The following is a 21843-nucleotide window of genomic DNA, read 5'->3' on the forward strand; positions in this document are numbered from 1 at the left end:
TTATTAATTAAAAAACATAGTATATGTAACAGGTTTTCCCCCACCCTCTGTGAGATATCCCTATTACACAGTATGTTGTGCTGGTTACCTGCTGGCTCACAGAAGCGCTTAGTTTCCACCGGTGTAGGGGAAGACAGGACAGGCTTTTGGGGTGACGGTTCATTCTTTCTCATTGGTGCAGTGCCCCCATCTCCAGCAGGCTCAAGTAGTACTCGATACAATCTCTGCAGGAGAACTCTCTTGCTCTTACTCCCCTTGATTAATTGTAGTCTCAGACCGGAGTATAAAATAACAGGAACGCTTTATTCTTCACAACACTGAATACAGCATATAACTGGGTTCACTTCTCTTCCCTCCTCAGGATGGTCGCTGGAATCAACCCAGGAGGCTTGAGGCCCCTAGGGTCTATCCTATGCTCTTCCCTCATCCCCTGGTGGGATGAGGGGCCGCTGTCTCACTCCCCAAAGGGAGGGGATGGAAGGTGGTGAGAGCCCCGACTCCACACTCCCTGTAACTCTCTCAGGGGAGAGACCTCACTAAATTTGGATGTGCAGCCCCATAAGTACCATGGGGGAGGGTCCCGGTCTGAGCCCCTGATTGGGCAGAACACAGACCATAGGCCCACCTCTCCCTTGCCACTCAAGGGAGCTGCTTACTGCAGGGGAAAACACGGCCTGCGCTGGTACCAGGCCTTACAGTACAGTATATGCTAGGTAGGGCAGATTAGTAACCAAAAAGAATACATGGCTACATATAGTTTATTCCATGAACAAAAAAACCTCACAATTTCAGATGCATCTTTTGATGTGTTTATTCATTAACATTGTCATTGAAGTATAACTACTGTATATGAGTTTCAGCCCCGCATGTATTCCTGAATAAGTTGTTTTGAGTGCACGCATACCAGCTAAAAATATTGCATTCCAAATATAGCACCTGTGCATAGCAACATGAATTAACTTATTAATCATTAGTTTGATTCAAGGAATACATAATGAGGTAGGTTATAAATGTACCCTTCAGTATTTTGTCGTGTAGTTTTCCAATGAGAATCAAGTGCCAGTATTCACTGAGCAGCAATGCAGTGCATCGCACCCCGATCAGGCGTAAACTGCTATTGATTTCAATAGTGGTTTAGTGCATACCAGCCTCAATGTTGTATTCCTGTCCTAATGTATCTAAACTAAATGCTCAAATGATTCTGCAATGATGAAAAATATTTAAGTATGAATTGAGATTTAATCAATTTGTATGGGGGTGTTTTGCTTCATAAATGTTTTTTTTGACATTTGTACCATCCTCTGTCAAATCAAGCCATACATGGATTTTTCTATTGTCATATTTTATGTGAACTGTAACAAGTGCTAGAGGGTCACACTCCAAAAGGCAAAAATTGATATGCTCAAATATAAAAATGGGAATTAAAGTGAATAAAGGCGCTAGCTACTTAACATTAAGTGACAATAAATGCAAAATCCAGTGCAATAAAGTGATAAGCTAAATAAAATAAAACCAAAATAATAGACAGATATTATATAACCCTGCTCAGACCCTCTGGTGGAACCTGTTTCACGGGTTCTAGGGAGAAAGATATGTTTCAGACAGTCCAGGGGGAGCACATATGGAAAACAAAAGACAAATAAAAATCAATTTAAGTGCAGACGTTTTGGATAAGGAGATCAATGATGTGTTGAAAATCTTGGCTCTAAAGGTGAATCTACTCACAAGGTGGTTGTGGTTATAAATGCAGTTAGCAGATAGGGCTGCTGCCCATATGGATATAGTGGTGTGTGGGATTCCCTCCAGGCACGTCTCGTCAGTTGGGAGATGGTACATGTAGAGGAGAAAAACAGCACTACATAGCGCGATCTGATATAAACATTATGTAAAAATTGTTAAACATATAAAATGTGCACTTACAATGTGCTAATTAAAAGTAAGCATTTATCACAATCAATGTGAAATCTGTGGGTACTGTGCAGCTCTCACCGCCTCCCCTCGCCGTCCCGGAGCTCCTTCGCCTGCACCTCAAGAGTCCAACTTCTCTCGGTGTATCCTCCGGTGCGTGTGACGTCACGGCTCTGTGGGTGGTGAAGCTACGGGTCCCTCACTGATCCAAGAAGCCACTCTACGCGTTTCGCCCAGCTCTTGGAAGCTGTGTATGGCTTCGTCAAGAGTGTGTAATACTTGGGGTTAATAGGTGTCTATATATACCCTATTCATAATACAAATTGTCAATTATCATAGCGCTATGGTTGGCAATCGTCTAATCAGAAGTTTAACATAAAACAGATCATATCATTTTAGTAATCTTTAACATCTTTGGATAAATATGAAACATCATTCCAATAAAAAGAGGTTTTATTATAATTATATGGCAATACAATGTATGATTACAAGTAATTGTAATAATTATATGGCAATAGAGTATATGATTACAAGTAGTGTTTAGAAAAAAAGGGGGGGGGGGAAGGACCGAACTCAAAGGACTTAGTTAATTAAGTAGAATATACAGAGCTGTTAGTGCACACGTTACTGTTGCAGATTTAACTACTAACTGCCATTAGCAATCAGAAAAAAGGGGGGGCACTTGTTTAATTCACATAAACTCCAGTGAATGGGACTTAGGATGCATTGTCCCATTCACTGGAGTTTATGTGAATTAAACAAGTGCCCCCCCTTTTTTCTGATTGCTAATGGCAGTTAGTAGTTAAATCTGCAACAGTAACGTGTGCACTAACAGCTCTGTATATTCTACTTAATTAACTTAGTCCTTTGCGTTCGGTCCTTCCCCCCCCCCTTTTTTTTCTAAACACTACTTGTAATCATATACTCTATTGCCATATAATTATTACAATTACTTGTAATCATACATTGTATTGCCATATAATTATAAGAAAACCTCTTTTTATTGGAATGATGTTTCATATTTATCCAAAGATGTTAAAGATTACTAAAATGATATGATCTGTTTTATGTTAAACTTCTGATTAGACGATTGCCAACCATAGCGCTATGATAATTGACAATTTGTATTATGAATAGGGTATATATAGACACCTATTAACCCCAAGTATTACACACTCCTGACGAAGCCATACACAGCTTCCAAGAGCTGGGCGAAACACGTAGAGTGGCTTCTTGGATCAGTGAGGGACCCGTAGCTTCACCACCCATAGAGCTGTGACGTCACACGCACCGGAGGATACACTGAGAGAAGTTGGACTCTTGAGGTGCAGGCGAAGGAGCTCCGGGACAGCGACGGGAGACGGTGAGAGCTGCACAGTACCCACAGATTTCACATTGATTGTGACAAATGCTTACTTTTATCTAGCACATTGTAAGTGCACATTTTATATGTTTAACAATTTTTACATAAAGTTTATATCAGATCGCGCTATGTAGTGCTGTTTTTCTCCTCTACATGTACCATCTCCCAACTGACGAGACGTGCCTGGAGGGAATCCCACACACCACTATATCCATATGGGCAGCAGCCCTATCTGCTAACTGCATTTATAACCACAATCATCTTGTGAGTAGATTCACCTTTAGAGCCAAGATTTTCAACACATCATTGATCTCCTTATCCAAAACGTCTGCACATAAATTGTTTTTTATTTGTCTTGTGTTTCCCATATGTGCTCCCCCTGGACTGTCTGAAACAAATATAAAAATGAGCAGCAAAGCATTAAACATGTAATTATTATAATCTGTCGTGACATTAAGGGGCAAAAGTAGAGCGGGCTAACAAAAGGGGAGGTGTAGCGCAAACTCAGTGCAGAGGTGATAAATGGCATTTTCTGTCAATGGAACACAAGAAAAATGGGGGAGCACAATGTGAGGGAGGGTAAGTAGGTGGTATGTCTTCTTTGACTGGTGATCAGTGTGGTGAAAACACCTCTATTGCAACATCAGTGTATGTAATAGACTCCGTGAATGGGAGGTGAGTGTACAATGGTTTATGTATGAGGGTGGAAAGATATGAGTAAATAATTTACACGGCCTTGTGTAAGTTAAATCCCATCAAGGTTTCTTTAGCTTCCGAATCTTCTTTAAGGTGTAGATTCTACCTCCGTCTGTTCTTCTTTGCTCGCTGTTTCTTCAATAATCTTCTTTGGAGAAGTTCCTCTGTGATTTTCCTCTCATGAAAATGAAAAGGTGATTAGATCAGTGTATGTAGGTAACAACTGCGGTACTGCCCTTAAACACTGATGTTGTTACCTACATACACTGATCTAATCACCTTTTCATTTTCATGAGAGGAAAATCACCGAGGAACTTCTCCAAAGAAGATTATTGAAGAAACAGCGAGCAAAGAAGAACAGACGGAGGGAGAATCTACACCTTAAAGAAGATTCGGAAGCTAAAGAAACCTTGATGGGATAGAACTTACACAAGGCCGTGTAAGTTATTTACTCATATCTTTCCACCCTCATACATAAACCATTGTACACTCACCTCCCATTCACGGGGTCTATTACATACACTGATGTTGCAATAGAGGTGTTTTCACCACACTGATCACCAGTCAAAGAAGACATACCACCTACTTACCCTCCCTCACATTGTGCTCCCCCATTTTTCTTGTGTTCCATTGTCATTAAGGGTCCTGGATAGATCCTGTTGGGGTTCCGAGTCACACGAGGACATCTTAAGAACATTATCTTAATGCTGTATTACATCCCTTTTTTTCTCCATCCACTCATAATATCCTATGTGCACCTTAAAGAGATAGCGCCCGGGTACTTTCTTTGCATATGGCATTTTCTGCCTCATAAAAATAAGACCCCAAATTTTGAGTTGGGCAAAACTTGGTGCAAAACACTATTTGTGTGTGGCATGTTAATCAAACAACTAAAGGGGAGGAGCAGAGTTGTGTCTATGCCTAATTTATTTAAATGAGCTCAAAGTGTACATTCACACGTTACAATGAACCTGTCACATAAGCATTTAATTTAGAGTTGCTTTAACGGCTGTTCTTAATTGAATTACATTTTTTAATTATGTGCCAACAGGGACCAGGTGCACATCATTTATCTACACTATAAGAACCCACCATTTCCAGCTCTTTTTTTGAAGCCGTGTTTTTTGCTGCTTTTTTCATACTTACTGTTGGCACTACCTGGCAATTATTACTGTAGGCAAACTGTAAGCCCTGTAGAAGAAGAGAGAATGTATAGAGTTAAAGTATTTGGCATGCTGCTGAGGTAATGCAGTGGTACCAAATAGCACGTCACATCATCATTGACCTTTTGGAGTTCATTTAAGCTAATCTAGAGACAAAAATATACATTAAAACAGCTATACCAAAAATTACCCAATTCCTGGCACTAGTGCCACCACAGAGGGACGACACCATGTACACAAACAGGAAAGTGTACCATTCCATTAATGTCTAGATCAGGGCTGTCAACACACATGGCCCAACAAGCCTAGACATGTGGTCTGGGAGGGAGTTGTTTGGGAAGGGAAGGAAGGAGGGTTTTTTTGGCCCTGTGGGAGAAAGAAAGAGGTGAAGAGAGAGACAGAGAGAGAGAGGTGTGAGGCAAGAGAGGTGTGAGGCAAGAGAGGTGTGAGGCAAGAGAGGTGTGAGGCAAGAGAGGTGTGAGGCAAGAGAGGTGGGAGGCAAGAGAGGTGTGAGGCAAGAGAGATGTGAGGCAAGAGAGGTGTAAGGCAAGAGAGGTGTGAGGCAAGAGAGGTAGGAGGCAAGAGAGGTGTGAGGCAAGAGAGGTGTGAGACCGGTGAGACAAGAGAGGTGTGAGGCAGGTGAGGCAAGAGAGGTGTGAGACAGGTGAGACAAGAGAGGTGTGAGGCGTGTGAGGCAAGAGAGGTGTGAGACAGGTGAGACAAGAGAGGTGTGAGACAGGTGAGACAAGAGAGGTGTGAGACAAGAGAGGTGTGAGACAGGTGAGACAAGAGAGGTGTGAGACAAGAGAGGTGTGAGACAGGTGAGACAAGAGATGTGTGAGGCAAGAGAGGTGTGAGGCAAGAGAGGTGTGAGACAGGTGAGGCAAGAGAGGTAAGAGATAGGTGAGGCAAGAGATGCAGGTGAGGCAAGAGAGGCGTGAGGCAGGTGAGGTAGGTGAGGCATGAGGTAGGTGAGGCATGAGGCAGGTGAGACAAGAAAGGTGAGAAAGGCAAGAGAGAAGTTGTGTCTATGCCTAATTTATTTAAATGAGCTCAAAGTGTACATTCACACGTTACAATGAACCTGTCACATAAGCATTTCATTTAGAGTTGCTTTAACGGCTGTTCTTAATTGAATAACATTTTTTAATTATGTGCCAACAGGGACCAGGTGCACATCATTTATCTACACTATAAGAACCCACCATTTCCAGCTCTTTTTTTGAAGCCGTGTTTTTTGCTGATTTTTTCATACTTATTGTTGGCACTACCTGGCAATTATTACTGTAGGCAAACTGTAGGCCCTGTAGAAGAAGAGAGAATGTATAGAGTTAAAGTATTTGGCATGCTGCTGAGGTAATGCAGTGGTACCAAATAGCACGTCACATCATCATTGACATTTTGGAGTTCATTTAAGCTAATCTAGAGACAAAAATATACATTAAAACAGCTATACCACAAATTACCCAATTCCTGGCACTAGTGCCACCACAGAGGGACGACACCATGTACACAAACAGGAAAGTGTACCATTCCATTAATGTCTAGATCAGGGCTGTCAACACACATGGCCCAACAAGCCTAGACATGTGGTCTGGGAGGGAGTTGTTTGGGAAGGGAAGGAAGGAGGGTTTTTTTGGCCCTGTGGGAGAAAGAAAGAGGTGAAGAGAGAGACAGAGAGAGAGAGGTGTGAGGCAAGAGAGGTGTGAGGCAAGAGAGGTGTGAGGCAAGAGAGGTGTGAGGCAAGAGAGGTGTGAGGCAAGAGAGGTGGGAGGCAAGAGAGGTGTGAGGCAAGAGAGATGTGAGGCAAGAGAGGTGTAAGGCAAGAGAGGTGTGAGGCAAGAGAGGTATGAGGCAAGAGAGGTGTGAGGCAAGAGAGGTGTGAGACCGGTGAGACAAGAGAGGTGTGAGGCAGGTGAGGCAAGAGAGGTGTGAGACAGGTGAGACAAGAGAGGTGTGAGGCGTGTGAGGCAAGAGAGGTGTGAGACAGGTGAGACAAGAGAGGTGTGAGACAGGTGAGACAAGAGAGGTGTGAGACAAGAGAGGTGTGAGACAGGTGAGACAAGAGAGGTGTGAGACAAGAGAGGTGTGAGACAGGTGAGACAAGAGATGTGTGAGGCAAGAGAGGTGTGAGGCAAGAGAGGTGTGAGACAGGTGAGGCAAGAGAGGTAAGAGATAGGTGAGGCAAGAGATGCAGGTGAGGCAAGAGAGGCGTGAGGCAGGTGAGGTAGGTGAGGCATGAGGTAGGTGAGGCATGAGGCAGGTGAGACAAGAAAGGTGAGAAAGGCAAGAGAGGAGAGAAAGGTAAGGGGGAATAAAGGTGAGGGGGAAGAGAGGTGAGGGGGAGGAAAGAGGTAGAGGTGGGAAGAGAGGTAAAGGTGGGAGAAGAGAGGTAGAGGTGGGGAGAGAGAGGTAGAGGTGGGGGGAGGGAGGTGCAAGGAGAGATAGGTAGAGGTGTTAGAGGGCAGCCAGAGAGGTGTGTGAGGGCAGAAAGAAAGGTGTGAGGGGGTATAAACAAAGGTGTGAGGGTGCAGAAACAAAAGTGTGAGGGGGCAGAGAGAAAGGTGTGAGAAGGCAGAAAGAAAGGTGTGATGGGGCATGAGGGAGAGCAGAGAGATGTGTGAGAAGGTGGGGAGAGGGGGGAGGAGGGAGGGCGGAGGGCGAAGAGAGTGTGAAAAGGGGAGGGGAGAAATAGAGATGTGAGGGAGAGAGGTGGAGGTGTGAAGGAGAGATGTGGAGGTGTGAGGGGGAGAGTTGGAGGTTTGAGGAGAGAGATTGAGGTGAGAGGACAGAGGAAGAGGTGTGAGGGAGGAGAGAGGTAGAGATGTGTGAGGAGAGACTTAGAGGGGGAGACAGGTGTGAGGGGAGAGAGGTAGAGGTGCAAGGGGTACAAGTAGAGGTGTGAGGGGGAGAAGTAGAGGCAATTATGAGGCCTATGTAAGCCAGTTAAGGCATAGGCAACTTTTTTTTAACTTCCAGCCCTCGGTGCAAGTCTTGAAGGCAGATTTAAGAATTGTACCCACAACCTACAGCTTACAGCTTAATATATTAACACCGTAGAGCGTTGACTCCGACCACATGCAGTGCAGTCCCCTCTCAGAGAACAATCTCACCACCCCTGTTGCTAGAACCGATTCTGACTCTCCACTCAGCGTTACTTACGGTCTCGCGGTCGAGGTGTTTCGCTACTGCTTAGGCCGCGCTCATAGTGCTGGGATGTGACCGATGACATTACACTTTGCCACCCGCAAAAGTTATAATTTAACTTTTAGCGACATCGCTAGCGACAGGGTCATTGATTGGTTCAGAGACAGTCACATGTGGAACAGTCTCTGAAAAATCAAATGTACCCAGCTTCCAAATTTTTTGTCGCTACATCGCTCTGTCGCGCTTACTATAAGCGCTCGCGACAGAGTAAATTGTTTTGTTTTGGAGTGACATCGCGTCGCCGTCGTGGGCACTATAAGTGCAGTGTAACAGGGGACTTATGCCTGTTCAGTAATGTTCCTTTAATCTAGCAGTGTGGTAGTTAATTACTAAACACCACCTGCCTGATTAGATTGTTACAAAAAGCCTGCCTTTGAGACAGGAACTGACTCTCTTTAGCTCTGACTGAGAGCTGACCTTTGGAGACACCACAATGTCTTGAGTTCTGCCAGCCACAAAGCAGAGCTGATTGCAAGACACCCAATAAGACTTCTAAACCTGGATGCTGGTATTTTTCTGTGCACGCACGGGTGCGGTTCCAGGAGAGCAGATAAGCTTACTCTACAGCTGATAAACAGATAAGACTTTCATTATTAAGAGACTGCTTATATCTGCTTATTTTCATGCTATATGTTTGGGATGGGAGAAATGATTAACTAATGGAGATGTGAACTAATTGCAAGGATTTCACTAGAAATACTCCCAAGTGAATGGAAGCTTTTTTCCCCCCTGTGTTTGGATAATTTCCTGATAAAAAGGAAAAGGCACAATAAAGCATAATATAATTTCACATTATAACGACTCCAATTGTGTACCTCTGTGAACGTCCGTCTACATTTGGTGTCCGAGGTGGGACAAGAGGTGTCTTTGTAGTTAAAAAGGACCGGAGATTTTTATGTGAAATTTTTTTTTATGCTTTTTGCCTACAAACCGTCTTAGAAAAAAAAAAAAAAAACCCCTCTCATGCAGCAGAGGCAGAGTTAAAAGGATACACACCACTGAAACTTACAAAAACCCAGAAGAGACTGCTGATGTAGCTAAACCTTATTTTGCCTATCACAAAGTGTAATATGGTCATTGAAATAGGGGTCTTTGCCTTTCAGCCATAGTCAGGGTTCAAGGAGTGAGTCAGCCCTTGGAAAGGGATAGGTGTTTGTTGTTTTCAAAAGTTTCGCTGAAGCAGTGAATACAGATGGTGACCCACGAGTGGTACTGATTTTGCAGATAAAGGTTGCCACACCACATAGGACTACCAGCTGTGAATGGAGTATATGCAGAAAAGTGTGAAAATTGATACAAGACTGTACTGAAGCAGGGGAATTTTTAGCAAACAAATGCTGAGTGTAAAATTGCCCTATAAAGGAAAAAGGTTTTTCAAAGCCAATTGCTGAATGTTGAGTCACCCTGCTGGGAATGAAAGAAATAGGGCCTCATGCAGTAAGCGTTGATAAGGGAAATATGGCCATGTTATAGCCAAAATTGGGTTTGAGATTCAGTAAGCGCCGATAAGTGCTTCATATCGCCAGGTTTCGGAGCCGATAATTTGGTTATGGCCAGTCGCCTGCCGATAAGCCTGTTTTCGACACTGATCGCCACTTTTTTAAATCGGCTGGATTCAACAAAAAAAAACAGCTTATCGGGGCTGATCGGCACTACGAAATTGAGATGTTATGGCCGATTTCTCCCGCCAACTAAAGTTGGCAGTTTGGACGGGAGAACGATCGCTAAGGCTGCCGGAACGGCACTTAGAAAAAAAACATCTTCTGTACATCAATGGAAGTCAATGGAGCGGGGACGTATAACAGTATAGTACTGTTTACGTTTCATTGCTCACAATACAAGGGGGATTTGCATTACAGTGTGGGGGCATTCCCTGCATTGTGTCACAGCTGATGTGTCTTATTTGCATAACATTCGACTTTTACATGTTTGCAGCATTTGCGGGTCACATTACTCATCATGTGATGATGTGGCAAGGGAAAATACTATACTACACTCTTAAAGGAGAACCTCACATCATATCACACATTTTACTCAACTCAGCGACAATTATTTACATGATGTCACACATGTCACACATGTCACTCATACACAGTATATTCATCTTCCTTTACATTACACAATGCTTGTAATGTGACACGCATCTTTAAACGTTCATGTACATCTGTCTTCTCATGTTTACATATACTTTTGGGTCCTCCCTATTTTCATGACGTCACTTATTGGACGCTCAATCACATTGCATGTTTACATTGTAACCGTTGCATTACAAGCACTTCAACCTAACTTATACACACATGTACAGTAATTCATCATTGGGACACCTTGTAAACTCATTCTATACCAACTATCCTCCTTACACAAATGCATGCATATGCACACGACTATTCATTGTTGCCAACATGTCACAATAACATGGATAATTACACATGTTACACAAAACTTTTCCCACGTCAATCTCAGCCTTTTTGTCTCATTACATGACTGACTCTTGCGTTCACAAGTGTTACATGCATTGCACATGCAACTATTTATTTGCAAGCAATCTTTGTACAAAGCTTCACGTCACATCATTGCCAAATATCATCATTCCCTGCAGAATACACACAACAAATACTTAGAACAACAAGTGCACACAGCTTGCCACAGAAGTACTTTATTATGTTAATGTAACACCTTGCATTTTACTATGTCACCTGACATCATCACATACCTATTTAAAGGACGCACATTACCTGCTCATTCACAGCTACTCATTTCAAAATGTTGCGAATGTTTAGGAGACGGAGGAACATTCTTTTCTATGACATGCTTGATGATGAAGACAATCATATAGGGCAAGGGAGGGACACACCGAGGGACAGTGACAGTGACGCGGATACGACAGGGACAGGGAGAGGGACAGGCCGAGGGACAGGTAGAGGGACAGGAGATCAGAGGAGAAGACAGAGGAGACAACTTGTGCCTCGTCCGCGTCTGTACAGGGAGAGAACCCTGTTAGATGGGATGAGTGAGGAGGAGATTGTAAGTCGCTATCGTTTGAGTTCAGCAGCAATCTTAGCTCTTTATGAGGAGATAAGGGGGGATTTAGATTTTTTCACAGCCAGAGGTCGTGCAGTCCCTGGGCTTGTTAAAATGCTGTGCTCATTACATTATCTTGCTTCCGCGTCATACCAGACAACTGTGGGCATAGTGGGCGGGGTCTCGCAATCTACATTCTCGCGGGCCTTGACCCAGTTTCTCTATGCACTCAATAGACGCGCTAGGAATTATATTCATTTTCCTACAGAGGCGACAGAGTGGCTGGAAGTCAGGACTGGCTTTTATAATATAGCAGGGATACCATGTGTGCTGGGTGCAATCGATTGCACACATGTTGCTTTGATTGCACCTAGTCAGAGTGAGCATGTGTACCGCAATCGGAAGCACTACCATTCACTCAATGTACAGGTGGTATGTGATGCCACGATGAGGATAATGCATGTGGTACCCAAGTTCCCTGGTTCCAGTCACGATTCCTCTATCCTGAGGAACTCTTCAGTCTTCCATGCGTTCGAAGAGGGACATTTTGAACCTGGTTGGCTGCTGGGTGAGTACATATTTACATGTTCTAACACAAAACACATGTTGATTTAGGAATGTTGGCATTGTACAATTTGATCACTAATGTCAGCTTATGTGTGCTCCATTCATTATAGGTGACTCAGGATACGGAATTAGGCCGTGGCTCTTGACTCCGGTGCTAAACCCTCAAACTGAAGCAGAGGACAGGTACAATGCAGCCCATATATCTACAAGATCTGTTATAGAGAGGACATTTGGCCTACTCAAGACCAGGTTTAGGTGTCTGGACAGAACTGGTGGGGCTCTTCTATACAAGCCTCAAAAAGTGTCTGATATTATCCTTGCCTGTTGCATTTTGCACAATGTTGCACTCAGGCACAATGTACAGTCAGACCTAGCTGAGGCTTTGGTAGACGAGCATCCCACCCATGTAGCTGCTGAAAATGAACAAACAGCCAGTGGTGGCCAGACACGACAGAATCTCATCAATTCATTTTTTTCTTGTAAGTACAAACTCATATGTTCCTAGTACTACTTTTATAGTTTAATTATGTTATATTAACAATAATGTTTCTTTATATAACCTTCTGTTAGGACACAGATGAATATGGGTTGCACACCTTTCTTTTCTCTGCTGTGTGCACAAAGGGATGTGGCACCGGTATGTTATTGTTGCACAGGTTATATAATCCCTCTTCAATTGTACTTTAGTTGTGTGTATGTGAATACAACTTGGGTAACAAAGCAATAATATTTTAGCATTGTGTTATTCCTTATGCTAAGACAAAACACATATTATGCCCATAATCATTCATGCTTCTAGTATGCTTACATACAATGTTATTGGTGCAGTGTAACATGTACATCCATATGATGTGTACACCAGGCTGATTTACATTTTGAATGTCATGAAATATACATGGTGTTGTACATTTAACACCAAATACACACTTTGCTGTGTTGTTTACGGTACTGAAGATGGCATGTCAATGTTTGCAATTTATATATTGTTCCTTTGCATTATAGGTATATCTCCAGTATGACTGATCATGGTATGTATATTTGCTGACATCTCTCATAAGATGTGGCTACCTCAATCTTCCTATAATTATTGGAACTAAAAACCCAACATATTGGTTTAAACACAAATGTTACATATATGTACTTTCTGTATCATGTATATGCATTTAGCTACTCTTGAGCTTTCATGTGCATTGTATTACAAAATGATTACTCACATTTCATCACATTTTATATATGTTTCCTTATAATTTCCATTAATGTAATATAGAGGTGGTTGGAGAAAAGGGGATAACTGTACTTATTTGTTTACTTACGGGAGCACATTCATCACTAGCATAGACACACTTTTTAAGACAACTGTTTGTGTCTCTATCAATTGGTGTAGGATCCATGTATAACACCGACAAATGATAACACCAGCTTTATTATGGTAGCTTATATCATCATATTGACTATACTATGTATTTCTAAACGATTAATAAACACAGTAAACTATAGTTAGTTAGGTTAATGAAATATACACAGAAACGTACTTCATAACATGATGGTGATGTCATATTCAGAACATCATGCATTGGAGGGGACCATAACATCTGGCCAGTAACATTATTTGCTACAGTCCCAAACCATTTTATCTACATACCCATGTAACAAGAGATTTTAAAAATAAATGGCTACTTGGTTGTAAGTGTCCTTTACATTGGGAGAAGGAGTGGCTCAGTGAGTAAAGACACACACTGGCACTGATAGTTTGAAGCAGGGGAGTCTGGTTCAATTCCCGGTGTGGGCTCCTTGTGACCTTGGCCAAGTCACTTTATCTCCCTGTGCCTCATGCGGCAAAAAAACATTTGTACGTTCCACGGGCCAGGGACCTCAGGCTGAAACATGTGTCTGTAAATCGCTGCGTACAACTAGCAGCCCTATACATGAACATGCTCATATTATTATTATTATTGTTACATAGTTTCGACAGTCATACGTTCCATTACATATTAGAATACACAAATGTGTTAGCAGAGTGGGAATGGTTGTTATATATAAAACACACCATGTCATAAAATGTTAGTAGTCATTAAAGAACACTCAATAAAAATTCATGAGGCACTCTTTTGCAACATCATTATGTTAATTAAGTGCTTATGCAATATAGGCATAAGGGTATCACATTTTTAATTGTTTGTTAATAAGCGCTGCAAGCAATATAAAATTAGTTCCATATGTAGTATAGTAGTCGGTGGCTCCTCCTCACAATCATCTCATATAAAGGTAGACTCTTCTGAAATCATACATTGATCCGATTGTATCTTCCCCGACATCTCTGAAATACAGCAAACACATGATGGTCAAAGATGGCACCTTACTAGATATGCATCCGTGACAACGCGTTACGCAGCTCTATATGATTGTGTAGATACACACGTCACTCACTTATATGTTAGAAGTAAAACTGTTCATCAGTATGTAATGTTTCTTTAAATTTGTAGCAGGCATAACTATGTATAAGAAGTGAACGTTGCCTGTATACTGAAAGATGTGCGCGCACATCTTTGTGTGCGCACGCACTTCACGCTTGGCTCCACTAACTGTTAGCGCATGCGCAAAACAAAGCGTACATTGTGCGTTCAATACATGTTGAAAATACCAGTAAACATAACATCTTTATTTCAAATACAATGAAGACGAAACTACATTCGTTCTAAACGAGTACATCTGTATTCTTTTTAAACAGACGTGTTTGAACAGAAAGCACGGCCGATAACACAATGCGCAAATGCAATACGTGTGACGTCATGTTAAGCCAGCGTGAAACGCACGCTAACACTCCTCCCACTCAATTAACATTCGGCTAACGCCCAGGGTACGCCTACAAACACTGAGCCGCACGCATCACACACTGCAGTTACCGTTACTATAACAAAACATGACAGCCAATAGGCTTTGAGGCGCGCACGTCGCTTGGGGGCGGGACTTACATCACTAATCCTTTTTAAGGACGCCTTGGCCCATGACAAGGGTCCCACGTCATACGTGGTGGACCCGGTTTTCAATGTTGTAGATGTTGCATGATAACAAAACAGGTATGTGTTAGAGTAATGGTAAAATGTTGCTAATATGTTTAAAGGGATAGGAAAGTACGTATATTTATTCCGTCAGCAATGTGTACTACTCTTTCAGGTCCTACTATATTGTATTAGGAAACAATTTGTTTGTGATCGCTACATGTTATGCAGTCTGCAATGTTACGCTGTATCCACGCATTGAAAGTGAAAATGGTGGTTACAAAAAAAAAAAAAATTTAAACGCAGAGTCAACGCATAACGATTGTTATATTTACCATTCTTCTAGAATTAACTCTTCGCCTGGCTGCAACTGGTCGCTCCAGAAATGCAAGCCATTTTCATCCACGCTTAACCCAACCGCTGAATCCAGTATGGCACATATCTCCTCCAGGATGCGCTCATAGGAATCGCCACTGCTTTCTTCAAATAATTGGTCGGGAGGTAGGTTCATTTCTTCCGGTTCCCATTCCAATGCAATTTCAGCTGAAAGGCTTGGTATATAATCATAGTACTTTTGTTCTTGTACAATGTGGGTTTCAGGAATGGAGGCTGCAGATATTGCAGCACGTATCGATTCAAACGGATCAGTAGTAGCGGATACATTGCTATTGCCATTAGGAATAAATATGCCTTTCACGACAATATAAGTGCCGTCTTTCAGGATAAATTGTTTTTCCGGGGCAATCTTCCAGAAACCATAGGTGTGTTGTAGCTTATCCTGGTCACGTTCAAAAAAGTCATTACTTGATAAAGTGAATCTTATTGAGGAATTAAAATTCCGTGCATGCTTACGGTCTTGGTAATAAGGATATTTTGCTCGAATGAAATCATCGATTTGGCGTGTGCTTGCTTTCTGTCCGCGACTGTTCAAGATGGCTTCACAGATCATGTACTTATACCCTAAAAGGGGATTAATATTGTTAACGAATTCATCAGCCATGTCTGAGTAGCACAAAAGCTGTGTGCAGGTCTGTGTTATTTGCTCATCAAAATGAATGTGCTGAATGGCTAACAAACTCCTGTTTTTCCTTGTCAAGGTCAACAAAACTAACTACTTTGACTCCTTATTTCAAACGCCAATTGGATTTGTTTGTCTAATTGGGTTAACAGTTGTGGTTCGTGATATGGGACTGTGGGAGAAACATTTCTCCTTCTTTTATCTCGTTTGTGAAAAACATCCCTAGACTGTGAATGCGTTCACATAGTGTTTTTTTGAAAACTAACAAAGACCAGTGTGTGAAAATATTTCTTAGCCAGGCATATCAGTAAAAACACACCTGCAAAAAGAAATGTTTTTTCCCCGCTTACATTTCTGTGTGTATGTGAAAGTCTGGTTAACTCCCTGTCTGCATGAGTTTAAATACGTGTGTATATATATATATATATATATATATATATATATATATATATATATATATATATAAATATATCTCTTATAAAAATATATATATATTTATATATAATATTTTATTTTTTTTTATATTGCAGGAGTACACACAACATTGATGGCATTAAGTATACCTTGTATGAAACCTATTTAAATGGTGAGAAACATGATTGAATTAAGTAATAAACATTTGTTTAAGCACAATACTGTTAGAGTCTCATACTTAGGATATTTCTCAAACATTAGGCCTGTATTATTAAAATAGTGTGCTTTCACAAGGAAGCATGAAGTGTATTAGTTTGTGTATACCAGTTTATATAGTACTATATATATATATATATATATATATATATATATATATATATATATATATATATATATACACACATATATACATATATATACACACATATATACATATATATATACACATATATACATATATATATACACATATACACATATATATATATATACATATAGACATATATACATATATATATACACATATATACATATATATATACACATATATACATATATATATATACACATATATACATATATATATATACACACTCACACACTCACACTCACACTCACTCAGTGTGTGTGTGTGTGTGTGTGTGTGTGTGTGTGTATATATATTATTATACATTCTGAGATGTTATAGAAACGAACACACAACTGATTAAAGGACAAAATTACAATGGCCAAGCAAGGCAAAGGTAAGTAATAATTTACACATAATCCTGCTGTACACGTACAAGAAAGATGTTTGCACTTACTTAGGTGTTTTAATAATTGCATGTGACTAATATGCATATGCAATTCTTACATCAATTAACACACCCAAATGCAATGTTTTGCTGCAAAGTCAATGGCAGCTTCTCTAAACTTAGCAACTGGCTCCTGGTGGACCATTACTGAACAGACGATTACAACATAAATATTTATAACACAATTAATTATGAGTGTTAACATTTCCAAAACTTCACGTGTACAAGAACATAGTTGAAAGTTTGGAAACAACACAGTCTTCAGCATACATACAATAGTAATTAGATAATCTGAAGTCAACAAAACAAGGCCAAAGACATATTTTCTGAATTATAACATTTATTTTTTTTGTTCCTTTTGCGAGCGAGTAACAGGCCTGCTTGTTGTCTCTTGAATTTTCCTTTTTCTTTTGCCACCAACTTTAGGCACAACAGAGCCACTTTGAGTGGCCTCTGGCACTTCACGGGCAGGGCTTGTGGCCAGTGACTGTTCACCTACGGGGCTTGTGGCCAGTGACTCACCTACAGGGCTTGTGGCCAGTGACTCACCTACAGGGCTTTTGGGCAGTGATTCACCTACAGGGCTTTTGGGCAGCGATTCACCTACAGGGCTTTTGGGCAGCGATTCACCTACAGGGCTTTTGGGCAGCGATTCACCTACAGGGCTTTTGGGCAGCAACTCACCTACAGGGCTTTTGGGTAGTGACTGTTCACGGACAGGGCTTGTGCCCAGTGACACATGTGAGCAAGTTGGTAGACACTGCACAAGTGATGGTTGGTCTGTTTCATGTGTGTCTTGTTTTGTTTTTGTCGCCTCCTTTGTAGGTGTCTGCTGCTGAATTTGTACAGATGGCAGCGGTAGGATGTCATCAGGAACCTGCACAGCAATGTCTGCTACTTGACCGGTAACATTTGGGCCTGGTGAATGAATATCAGATGAATGTGGTGAAAACTGACCTGCATGAACAGATCCTGGCTGGGAGGTGTTGAATTGTGGTACATTAGTCATTCTCCAGTAATTAGCTTGTGTTTGCTGAACAACTAATGCTTCGAATGAGGTGTTGATTTTTTGCAACTGTTTAGGCACTTCAATGAAGACTCTGTGGAGATGTGCCAATTGTGATACTGTTTCTTCCTGCAGTCCAATCATCCTTTCCAGCACTGTCATCATGTCTGAATGGCGACGATTTTCTGCGTCCACTATTTTTCCCTCTGAAGCTACAATTGCATCGTATGTGGAAGTTGATGGACGATTTGGCGGTACAACAGTTTCTATTGGCACCTCTTCATGGTCACATGATTGTATTTCAGTCTCTTCTGTGGCGTCATCCTCATCATACTCATCATCCTCATCACCATGATGTTCTAAAAAGAAATGTACACATTATTAAATGGCATGTTAATGTATGCTGTGTTACTATGTAATTGTACTGTGTCCTAAGTAACACCTAACATGTTAGCATACGTTTTATAACCTCATTAAAAACTACCTTGACTTACGAATAATGTTTGGACTCAGTATGAAATATGAATGAATGAAAAGTTGCTCTAAACTCAGAAGTCCTACATGATAATTAACATCACTAACACAATACATGTTGCCTTACACTTAATTTTCACTGACACTAAGTAATCCTATTTAAAGAAGATGTGCAAAACAAATAATGCACATGACAACATAACATATAGAAGAGCACATATTATATGGCCAGCAAATGATACACTCACCTTCTAGTAGTGTTGAGCTGGCTGACCCAGGTGAAGACACTTGTTCCATCTCAGGTGACACATGTCCTCCAGGGGCAACTATATATAACAATAACATAAGTTTTACATTTACATGTGTAAATATTGAACAAACACTTATTGTATGTTCTGTATTTATGATTAACTAACAACATCAGTTCCTTAACCGAAAATGTGTGTGAAAGTGAACATAAATAGTTGTAATAACACTGTACATGCCTGTGTACTTAGAATTTTTGAGTTCCCTAACATACAACATACTATGTTTCTGCAGTAATGCGTGAGGATAAATAGATTAAATGAGTACATAAAAATCATATGTTGTGTAGTGATATCAGTATCATAATGTACATAACTATCATGAGATGACCATTCACAATGGTTATCATGAAGGTGGTCATATTGCAAAAAGTGTTGTTTTTGGTAGAGGATATGTGTGGTACATTAATCGAAGATGTGGCACACCTGAATGTGGCTGTGACTCAACAAGACAACACATGCAGTGTGTGATAATGTGTCTTTGATAGTAGTTCAACTATAGATATGAGTGAACTAATGTGTGACGTACGCTTTGATAAGTAATGAGTTGTTGGGGCATTTAGTAGCTAGAGTTAAGCTTTCAAATGAGTGTGATTAACTTCAGTTGTGCTATTCAGGTTGTAAGAAAGGTATTCCCTTCCCCAAAAAGCCTAATCAGCCACACCTTTCAATGACTTGAAACAGGTGCAAATGGTGTGAACTAAGTTGACCGTGAAATGAGGCTGTAATTAGTGTGTGTGCTGAACCCCACCCCCTCTGTTGAAGTGTATGCTGTGATGAGATATTAATTGCAGCTGCTTTAACACAATGGTAGATGAGCTAAGTAGTCATCTGCAGTGTTTAAGTTATGAAAACAATGACATAACATATGATACGTGTGCCTCATTATGCTGTCTGTATATGACATAAAGCAAAAATGGACCTTTTCATAAGCAACTATAGATGTGTTAGTGCCAGTGATGTTTGTAGGCCGTTACATGCAATTTCTTTGATGCATGCTTAAAATAGGCAGTAATGTCATGTTTGTCGGAGTAAAATCAATAAAATACACAATAATATGATACATATTTCTGTTCTGTACCTGTAGCTACTAATAATTTCTCATGAACATGTGTTACACATGTGTACTACCCTGTTGTTCCCCATCTTCGCCCACCATCAATTGCTTCCACTGCAGCTATGCATTTTGGGAATTCACATGTAAATGAGCACGCAATGGCACGTGCTATATTAGTTACTGCTTTTAGTAGGACTACTACATATATGTCTATTTTGAGATATATATATACAGAATCAGACATATACATATATAGATGCAGGTATGCTTATATTGTGAAGACAGTATAAAAAGCAGTGTAAATATGCAAAATAAGTGTAAGCAACGACACGCCTAGTACAGTAATATTTATCACCTGCTGGAAATTGTGACGGATAAATTCCAATGTCACGGTCACCAGCCAAGCCTTCCACGACGACGGTAAGTAATTTTGGCCGAAGCAGCTCCTCCAATGGAGTCAATATGAGACGTTGTGGTGTGGGCCCACCTCCAGTGCCAGTAGCATGCACGCGTTGGTCTTGTATTTTCTTTTTCAATTTGGACCTAATATCATCAAATCTTTTCCGACAATGATACTTGTCCCTGACACTATTCCCACAGGCATTGACACCAATGACTATTGTGTCCCACATTTCTTTTTTGCTTGCTGCACTTGTCCGCCCTTGAAAAACATATAAAAGATATGAGGTAAATTAATAATAATATAAGCACCAGTTTCCTACACTGCTAGCTGTTCCAAGAGATAGCAAACATGCTGTTTTATGTGTAATATGTGCAGCACATGAGCATTCACTACTAAACCTATACATGTAAGCAAGGTTGCATTCATATTGTATGCAGTTCTGGCAAATTGACCGCCTGTGTTTATTTGTCCTTGTAAGGCATGATAAAAAGCTGTGTTTCCACACTAATGAACATAGAAAGATATTGTGTACCCATATTTGCATATGAACAAAACTCAGATGACCTAGGATCACATGTATTTGAATAATAAATGTAAAGTTACACTTACCTACTAAATGTCCATAGAGACTGTCATAGTGCTCCAGAATGCCAGTGACAAGAGCCCTATTTTCCTGGTCATTGAAGCGAGGATTACGTGGCTTCTCCACACGTTTTTTCCGAGCAGGTTTAGGGTCAGAGCTTGGCTGGTGCTGACTGGACTCTCCTTCTTCCAATGGAAGAGCCTCCAAAAGCTGGCCACCAGCAAGCACGCCACCACCAGACACCCCATCAGCAACTGCGCCACCAGCAGCACTCCCAGCACCAGCACTCCCACTCCTAGCACCAGCACTCCCACTCCTAGCACCAGCACTCACACTCCTAGCACCAGCACTCACACTCCTAGCACCAGCACTCCCAGCACCAGCACTCCCACTCACAGCAACAGCACTCCCACTCCCAGCACCAGCACTCCCACTCACAGCAACAGCACTCCCACTCCCAACAACAGCACTCCCACTCCCAGCAACACCACTCGCAGCACCAGCACTCCCACTCCCAACAACAGCACTCCCACTCCCAGCACCAGCACTCCCACTCCCAGCAACACCACTCGGTGCACCAGCAACATCACTCCCCTGAACAGAACGTTCACTCCGACGCGTACTCGCACGAGTAGCACTCCCACTCCCACCAGCATCACTCTTCCCACGCTTTGCGGGCATACTTCCAGCACTCACAAAAAACAGACAAGAAATGTACAGGCAATCACACGACCCACTTCCACATATAAAACAAGACAAAGATGTAAACAAAACAACAAAGGACAAAGCTCACCCAATACACAACAAGTCTCTCAGTCAATATGCAAATCTTCAATCGTCCAGCTCTGTGCGTCTCTCTCTCTCT

At 41.4% G+C, this 21843-nt stretch overlaps 1 protein-coding gene across 1 annotated transcript; it reads right to left on the bottom strand.

The window, feature by feature from the left end:
- Positions 1–1569: 1569 nt before the first annotated feature.
- Positions 1570–18951, bottom strand: LOC142494652 (uncharacterized). Its single transcript, XM_075599084.1, has 3 exons — positions 18879–18951; positions 17731–18515; positions 1570–1578 (listed from the first exon to the last, which is right to left on the bottom strand). The coding sequence occupies exons 1-3, from the start codon at positions 18925–18927 to the stop codon at positions 1570–1572; spliced, it is 843 nt and encodes a 280-aa protein (XP_075455199.1). The 5' UTR covers positions 18928–18951.
- Positions 18952–21843: the final 2892 nt, after the last annotated feature.

Source organism: Ascaphus truei, chromosome 5, assembly GCF_040206685.1.
Source record: "Ascaphus truei isolate aAscTru1 chromosome 5, aAscTru1.hap1, whole genome shotgun sequence".
Classification (NCBI taxonomy): Eukaryota; Metazoa; Chordata; class Amphibia; order Anura; family Ascaphidae; genus Ascaphus; species Ascaphus truei.

Excerpts from the sequence above, each read along its gene's own strand:
- LOC142494652 (XM_075599084.1), bottom strand. The coding sequence starts at position 18,927 with ATGGAACAAGTGTCTTCACCTGGGTCAGCCAGCTCAACACTACTAGAA. Across the intron at positions 18,516-18,878 it reads CAGCTCAACACTACTAGAAG|AACATCATGGTGATGAGGAT; the intron begins GTGAGTGTATCA and ends ATTTCTTTTTAG.